Source organism: Fragaria vesca, linkage group LG5, assembly GCF_000184155.1.
Source record: "Fragaria vesca subsp. vesca linkage group LG5, FraVesHawaii_1.0, whole genome shotgun sequence".
NCBI classification, from domain to species: Eukaryota; Viridiplantae; Streptophyta; class Magnoliopsida; order Rosales; family Rosaceae; genus Fragaria; species Fragaria vesca.
In genome coordinates this window covers 18,804,323-18,813,265 of record NC_020495.1, presented here as the reverse complement: position 1 = coordinate 18,813,265, position 8,943 = coordinate 18,804,323, and the positions used below count along the sequence as shown (strand labels likewise).

At 39.7% G+C, this 8,943-nt stretch overlaps 1 protein-coding gene across 1 annotated transcript; it reads left to right on the top strand.

The window, feature by feature from the left end:
• The first annotated feature begins 5,363 nt into the window (after window positions 1–5,363).
• On the top strand, window positions 5,364–7,551 carry LOC101298030. Its single transcript, XM_004301557.1, has 2 exons — window positions 5,364–6,511; window positions 6,934–7,551. The coding sequence occupies exons 1-2, from the start codon at window positions 5,364–5,366 to the stop codon at window positions 7,313–7,315; spliced, it is 1,530 nt and encodes a 509-aa protein (XP_004301605.1). The 3' UTR covers window positions 7,316–7,551.
• The last annotated feature ends 1,392 nt before the right edge of the window (window positions 7,552–8,943 follow it).

Below are 8,943 nucleotides of genomic sequence, written 5' to 3'. Positions count from 1 at the left end.
CGTTCAACCTCTTCATATATATGAGTGGATCATTTCTGGAAATTTTCATCCCAATTGGTGATCGTTGAGGTGCTCAAAACTGCGATTTGCATGAACGGTTCAAATCTGGCAGATTTGAACCGTCAATTGATTTAAGTTAGTTCAAAGCCTTAACGATCACCAATTGGGATGAAAATTTTCAGAAATGATCCACTCATATATATGAAGAGATTGAACGGTTAAGATTGGAAATGGTGATCGAAAAGTTAGTGTAATCCTTAATCCCTCATATAACCCCAAAAAAAGGATCCCTTAGAGGAAGCTTGCTATATATATATATATATGTTATGTTTGTCCTCACATTGGATTTTGGCATTGGAATTGTTAGAGTACACCATATATGCACACCATATGTGCACACACGAAAATGATAGGACCTTATCTTGGTGAGAGGTCTGGCGGTGGAGAAGCTTTGGTTGTTGTTGTTGTTGTGAAGGGTTTGGCGGTGGAGAAAATGCAGGTCGTCTGCTCCTATAGCCCCAAGTAGACTCTCCTACCGCTCCCATTAGACCCTCCTACTGCCCCCAATAGACCCACCTACTGCCCCCAGTAGACCCTCCTACTGTCCCCAGTAGACCTTCTTACTGCTCCCAGTAGACCCTCCACTACCCCCAGTAGACCCCCGGACATACCCCATGCATATTGCCTCTAAAAGACCCCTACTGCTCCCAATATACCCCTCGACAGACCCAGTAGACCTTCTTACTGCTCCCAGTAGACCCTCCACTACCCCCAGTAGACCCCCGGACATACCCCATGCATATTGCCTCTAAAAGACCCCTACTGCTCCCAATATACCCCTCGACAGACCCCTTACTGCCCCCAATAGATCCCTTAGCTTTTGTCGGAGTCCGGCCAACAGTCGTCGAAATTTGGTCAACGGTCGCAGGAGCCCGGTCAACAGTCACGAGAGTCTAGTCAACAGCCCCTGGAGCCCGGTCAACGTTATTGGTCGTGGGAATCCGGTCATAGAAACTTTATTTTATAATAGACTTTTATAATGATCTATTGTAGTTTATTTAATTCATTAAGGGTATAATTGTCTTTTTGCTGTTTAAGTTGGCTCTTGAAAATTTTAAAATTTGATTTTGTTAGTAAGAATAAAATTTTTAAAATTAGGCCTAGTGGACATTATCCCGTAAAAGAATAGTGTTCTTAAATAGCCTTGCCTGCATTTATTCTTCTTGTTCTTTCTAATGTGGGACAATTGGACAAATGTATGTGATATACTGATATGTCACATTCTAGTTAGTCAATGGACTTCTTACTACTTGTCTAATAACATCCTTTCATGGTCTGTGTTGTTCCGAACGACGCAAATATATATTTCTAAGTTCTTTGTTTATTTCTGAGTCTTTATGTCGTGAAATAAAGAGATTAAATTCAAATAATGAAATGAAAAAAATACATACCTTAGTCCTTTCAATAAATATGATATTATGGAAGCAATAAGTTTTATGAAAAACCAATACCACAACAAATAGACTGTAAACAAACCAATTACTAGACCTGAATTGATAAAACAATAAGGATTAATTTCAGTTTACCCCCATCAACTTAGGTCGATTATCATGTTAGTCATTTTTCTTTCAATTTCATCAAAAATACCCCTAAACTCCTAATTTTCATTAGCCGTGCATGTCCAAACTTCTAATCTCCATCCAATTCCTCTGTCAAGTGATGACTTGATATCAAGAAGAAAGAAAAAAGAAAAAATAGACAAATTGCATTCAATCCCACCAAAATCACCAAGGTTAGGGGTTGTGATGGGAACAAAGATGTGTATCAATATGGGGAGAAAATTGTCCGAAAGGTAACTTTCAGAGTTTGACTTTCTTCTTGATATCAAGTCATCACTTGACAAAAGAATTGGATGGAGATTAGAGGTTTGGACATGCGCGACTAATGAAAATTGGGAGTTGAGGGGTGTTTTTGATGAAATTGAAAGAATAATTACTAACATGATGATCGACCTAAAATTGATGGGGCAAACTGAAATTAGTCCTAAAAAATAGAGGTTATCAATGGTCATAAAACTTCAAAACTACTTATTATGGAAACATCCATCCAGACTATGTAATGAAATCAATAAAATGTAATTAATATACATACAATTCAAAACCTAAGAATGATGATGTTTTGGGCTGTTAATGGGCAAAACCGCATAAAGAAACCGATGAATTTCCATGTTATTAATAGTTGAAATTTGGTAAATATAAATGCTCGTAAATGATGCACATAATTGTGAACAATGGTCTTTGATTGCCAAATTATGACTTGAAAAGTATTTGTGTGCACATATTGGGGAGTAAAGTAACCATATTCACTCGTATAATAACTTTAAATTAAGACACTCATATCAATCACAATAACTCGGTGTCCAGAATACTATTATGATAGGCTTAATATTAATCGGTGTTAAGAACACCCCTATTGATCATGTCTTTAACATTTCAATTTAGCCACAAAAACATTGTCAACTTGGGTGAAGTGACATCCACTCATGGCTCAGATTTCCCAAGAGACTGATTAATATGATTAATTTTGGTCTTATTGCCATTCAAAGAGGGCTTTTAAATTACCATTAAATGTTAGGGCATGCGTCAATGAGCCGAAAATGGTTAAGCCATAACTATAGCCATATCATGATCCATATTAGAAGGCGCAAATGCGTCCATTCATATCATGCTCTTAGTAACCGATCAACCAATGCTTGCCAAAACTCAAGCTGATCTTTCACCTTTAGATACATGTCTTTCAGTCTCTTTTTCAAGACCACATCGATCATCATGGATCTAATTATGTTGTTTAGAACTTCATGTTCATAAGAAAGAAATATCAATATCGAAACTTCAAATTCGAATCTTGTAAACAATGGATCACATATACAAGCACAAAACTTCAGGTTTATGCAAACAATTAGAATTGCAAGTCTACTCTAATATTTGAACTTCAGGTTCATAATCTAAAAAAATTCATATTTGAGAATTATTAGCGAAACTTCAGGCTCACTAATATAAGCAATTGTAAACATAAAATTGAGTAATATAAACAAAGTATATATGTAAACAAGATATAATTAAAATAGAAGTGAACTCATAGATCGTGAGTATGGATAATAAGCAACAAAAGTTGCACCAACATCTTATAGATCGTCATGGAGTTTATGGAACGAATGAGTGAAAACGTGCAGATAACGTGTTATAAACTAAGAATGAGATAGAGAGAAAAAAGAAGAACAAAATGTAGGAGAAGGAAGAAGTGTCACTTTCATTCTCATTAGGCTCCTTTATATATGAATATGATTTACATCTTAAGAACATAAACTAATGAGTATTTACAAGGACATCTATATATATTATAATATTTACAAAAAATCTGTACTTAATTTCTACACATTTTTTTTTTTGTTACACTTAATTTCTACACATTACGTTTGGGTAAATGGTGGAGCTGCCCCTTTTTTTTTAGCTCAATAATCATAATATGTAGTTTATAGATTCTCGACCAATAGCTGCCAGTTGATACTTGCTTAGGGTGGTGATCCAAGTTTATCCGGTGCCTTGGCAGACGCCGCCATTGAGCAAACAATTCAATTTGGAATACGTGACTTGCAAGTTGCAACTCACAACAGACACAGTTCGAGCAAAAACAGATAGATACACAATAATGATCATATTGTCGAAAGAGCATGCATTTGATAAATTAGTCAGCAATCTCCAACCCATTAGGAATCAGAAGAAACACGACCTTCTCAGATCCTTCTTCTTCTTCTTCTTCGAGCCCCAAGATTCTTGGTCTGTCAATCATATTAAAACCCAGAACCACCGCCTACCCATGTGTGCGTTATAAGTAGTTGGACGTATGTACCAAGCAATATACACACAATTAAGGACTAAAATCACTTAATACTCTACCTAATTAAACTTCTTTGGCTAGTCGATAGATTTCTGGGAGCTAGTTTAATAACGATTAATTCGGTTCATACATCATAATGCACATATTGGATGATTCTTCGACCAATTGAATAAGCGACTTGCATAATTGTCCATGATAGGTATGATATTAGTTTTGGTCTTGACAACCAGAAAACATATATATTAACATAAACAGTGCAATGATGAGTAGTTGAAGGAGACGATGAGGATACGCATCATAATGCAAAGTAGCTCCCCTCTAGCTTTGACAAGTTGACCTATATTACTCCATCATGTCTGGCTTGACAGCTATGTAAATTGATGCTGTTGTGTAAAATGTAGTTAATATTTAGTTTTGTGTAAAGCATTTGTCCAAAAGAAAAATGTGTAATATTACAAGTTAAGGGGTATGATCAGCATATGGTTCAAAGCATTAGACATGTTGGTGAATTACCGACATTTTAAAGTTAATTGATTTTAAGAGAATGGGTTAATTGAGTTTGTTAGAAATGACAAGCCTAGAAACATAATCGTGTTGTCTAAAGATTGATGATAGTGATATAATTTAGATAAGAGATATATATGGCTTTGGAATTGGAATTTATTCAAAATTAGTAATGCAATTACATATTAGATTCACAGTAATGTTTACATTTTTGTAATGGCTTTCACAAAATATGTTATCCAATCATTCATTCTTGTTGATGTAAGTTTAGATAGTATATAATACACCGTGTATTAAATCTTATCTCAAATAACAAAAGACTAAAATAAAAGTAATCATTGTTATTAAAGAACAGAAATGAAGGAAAAGATTTAAAGATGTAATTGTAAAACCAAGCTTTTTGTATTTTGATAAAACAGTCAAATAGACATTTTTGCCTCTGTTTGGCCCATCGAACTAGCTGTTATTTTTTCCCACATAGAAAACCAACATAGTGAAACATATGCCTCATCAAAAATACAGTGAAACATACGCAGTTACCAAAGGCCCCCTTCACAACTAGCGACAGCTGTTCATGCGCAGTGGCTTAGTTCCGTAAATTAACCAAGATCAAACCCCATTTACGTAACTGTCGGCCGATACTTCCTTCACCTCAAAAAGCCTTGGCAGACGGAAAACAAAGATGAAGGAAAGGAAAGGCAGCCATGTCTGTTTAGGCCAAATCAGACACACAGCACAGTGTGGGCGTCGTTCTTGGTGACCCCAATTTGACCCCTCCTTCCATTCACTCTCTCCCTCTCTGTCTTTGTCTCTCACATTACTCAAACTCCTACTATTTGTCTCTCACATTACTCAACTCCAACTATTATTACTACGTAGACCATTGCTGTCTTGTAATCAACCACTCCACCATTACAAAGCAACCACCACTACTCATCTCCACCACCACCGACAAAAACCCAATGAGGAAAGAAACCCCACTTCCCTCCTCCTCCGTCCCCGGCGGAGCAGCACCCCCACTCGCAAAGTTCGTCAGCAGCTGCTTCGAGAAGAAGCCGCTCTTCCTCACATTGCTCGCCCTCACATTCGTCATGCTCGTCTGGAACCTCCCTCCTTACTACCAGACCCTCCTCTCTTCCTCCTCCTGCTCCGCCTCCCTCGCCGCCGCAACCGCCGCCGCATCCAACATTACCAGCCTCCCCCTCACCGCTTCCTCATTGCCTCTTAAACAGCAGAAGCTCTCCTCCACTCCCAAGCCCGACCCCAACAAGCGGGTCTTCCAGTCCTACGGCAAAGCCGCCGCGCTCTTCGTCCAAATGGGCGCCTACCGCGGCGGCCCGAAGACGTTCGCCGTCGTGGGCCTCGCCTCCAAGCCCATTCACGTCTACGGCCGCCCCTGGTTCAAATGCGAATGGATCTCCACTAACGGCTCTTCCCTCCGAGCCTTGGCTTACAAAATGCTCCCCGACTGGGGCTACGGCCGCGTCTACACCGTCGTCGTCGTCAACTGCACGTTCCCGGTCAACCCCAACCACGACAACTCCGGCGGAAAGCTCACCGTCAACGCATACTACGGCGACAACCCAAGAAAGTTCGAGAAGTTCACCGCCTTGGAAGAAGCACCCGGCTCTTACAATGAGTCCAAGTTCCACCCTCCTTACGAGTACGAGTACTTATACTGCGGCTCCAGCCTTTATGGAAACCTGAGTGCATCTAGAATTAAGGAATGGATGGCTTACCATGCCTGGTTCTTCGGACCCAAGTCACATTTTGTGTTCCACGACGCCGGTGGGGTGTCGCCGGAGGCCAGGGCGGTGCTGGAGCCGTGGGTGAAAGCCGGGAGGGCGACGATTCAGGACATTAAAGACCAGGCGGAGTATGATGGGTATTACTATAACCAGTTCTTGGTGGTGAATGACTGTTTGCACAAGTATAGGTACGCTGCCAACTGGACATTTTACTTCGACGTGGATGAGTATATCTACTTGCCAGATGGGAATACTTTGGAATCGGTTCTGAATGAGTTTCTGGATTATACCCAGTTCACTATTGAGCAGAATCCAATGTCTAGTGCGCTCTGTCTCAACGATTCCACTCAGGACTATTCCAGGTCAGTGCTAGTTCTACTTCTCACAAAGTATATCACACATTTCCGTAGTTAGTTTTACAGAAATGTCCAGGAATTGTTTTAATGGAACTGTGTTGCCCAAGAAAGATAGAGAGCTATTAGTAGCAAGTACCAAGTAAGATGGTGTAAAAGTTGGGGTTATGGGCACCTGGGTCCTTCCTCAATAGCTTGCCTTTTTCTTGTAGTACCCAAACAATTGAAACAAGTCGCAGAACAGTTTGATGGGAAGTTGGGATTTGTTCCTGCAAATTGGACACTTTCTTTGAGGCCTTGAAATCTATTGGTTATGAGCTGCTTTGCTCATGTTCTATGTTAATTGTCATTTTCATTGACACAACACATATGCGTGTTGAGTCACACATAGCTAACGTTCTGAATTTACATGTGTCTTGATTAAAATTCAGGCAATGGGGGTTCGAGAAGCTGCTGTTCAGGGACTCGAGAACGGGACTCCGTCGAGATCGAAAATATGCAATTCAGGCAAAGCAGGCGTATGCTACGGGGGTGCACATGTCGGAGAATGTGGCCGGGAAGACGTTGCACAAGACGGAGGATAAGATTCGTTACTATCACTACCACAATTCCATAACAGTACCAGGTGAGGTCTGCAGGGAGTTGGTGCCAATGTCGGCCAAGAACAATGTCACAATGTACAACAACCTCCCTTATGTTTTCGACGACAACATGAAGAAGCTGGCCAGCACCGTTAAAGAATTCGAGCGCAAAACGATCGGGGATGTACAGACGCCTCAGCCTGCACACATCAACATTCCAAGGCACACATGATCGTATATACATAAAACTTCAAACACTGCTGCTATTCTCACTCTGGGTTTGTCATTCTGGCTTTCTTGCGTGTACGTGCGACAACAAACGGTGACTGGCGTGGGGTTGGCAAGCGTGCCTTTGTTGATGATTGTACATGGTCCATGAATCCAATTGGGTTCTTGCTGGAACCTCACAGCTCTTTTGGTGTTTTCCTTGATGGGAAAAGCCGAATATATATATATAGCCTAGGGATGTAAACCCCAGCCTACCCCATCAATCAGAGTTCGTGGTCACAAGTTGATGCTAAACAAGAGCAAGAGAAGGAAGGAGGACCCAGGGTCCAGATTTGATTTGATTTGTCTGTCAATAGAATTAGAAGCTTAGGTAGTGAGAGTGAGGCGTCGATCCAAATTATTCCATTAAACCCCATTCCAGTTCTCTTGTTTCTTTCTGTTATAAACAGAATATATATATAGTAATTGTTTGTGAAAATAGGAATAATTCTGTAGAAAGGGGTTTGGTAAGGATTTATGCTCTCTACTTTTGATGGCTAATTTTTGCTTTTCATAAAGTTCCCAAGCAATCAAGGAGAACCAAACTATCATTATGCCATGTGATTCGTCCATAAAATGATTAAAACAGGAGGGTGTTCAATGAGTGATGAGGACACATCTTTGAATGGGTCCAATGATTGAAGGATGAAAATCGATTCGTTATTCTTAACCGAAAAATCAATAAGCTTTTTCACAATAAGTAAAGCTAGACCCAAAACCCTTTTGTTTTATGAAAGACTAATCACAAAACAGATACCATCCAGCTTCGAAGAGATTAAAATTTACAACACGCCTCACAGAAAAGAAAAACCCGACTCACAGAAGTTAAGCCTTGAAAGCTGGTGACCAAAATTAACAAGTGCATTGACAACAAAGTTGGGTTCTCGATAGACTGAAAACTTTAGGAAGGGCAAAAATTCTAGGTGTTTAGAGACCAAAAATGTATCTACTGTAATCATGTAAAGATCTAGTCGTTGCTCTTGCTATTACGTGAAAATTCTTAGCTACAAACACACATGATTCCTCTAAAGACAATTTTGGGAATTTTTTTAATTTTTAGCAATAGACATTGGCGGTGTTAGAGGAGTACGTGAATCTTTGTTACATTAAATTTCTTCAATTCTACTATCGACTTTGGAGTGTTAGACACAACATGCTTATTGTTTAGCCAAATGCAGCAAGTTTGCTTGCTTCACGTTGGTCTATCTACCTGTCCAACTAGGTTAATTGCCAAACTTATTTGGCAAATAACTTGGTTGGAATTAAAATGCCAAAGTCGACACCGGCCTAACTGATACATGAAAGATGACAGTAGAAGTTTCAAACTTATGAACTTAATTAACACAAATGATAAAAAAAAAAAAAAAGATAATTTCACTTTACTATCCTGAACTTTAGGTCTAAAATCAGTTTGATACCTCATCTTTTTTTTTAATCAGTTTCGTACCTAAACTTCAAAATGACATCAATCTCGACTAAAATGACTAAAATAGCCCTAGTTAATCTTTTTACCCTCTCAGAGTTAAGAATGGCAGCGGCGCCGGTCGGGGGAGGAGGAGGGGCTGCCGCCGGGGCCCATTGCTGGTGGTAGGG

Excerpts from the sequence above, each read along its gene's own strand:
- LOC101298030 (XM_004301557.1), top strand. The coding sequence starts at position 5,364 with ATGAGGAAAGAAACCCCACTTCCCTCCTCCTCCGTCCCCGGCGGAGCA. Across the intron at positions 6,512-6,933 it reads TCCACTCAGGACTATTCCAG|GCAATGGGGGTTCGAGAAGC; the intron begins GTCAGTGCTAGT and ends ATTAAAATTCAG.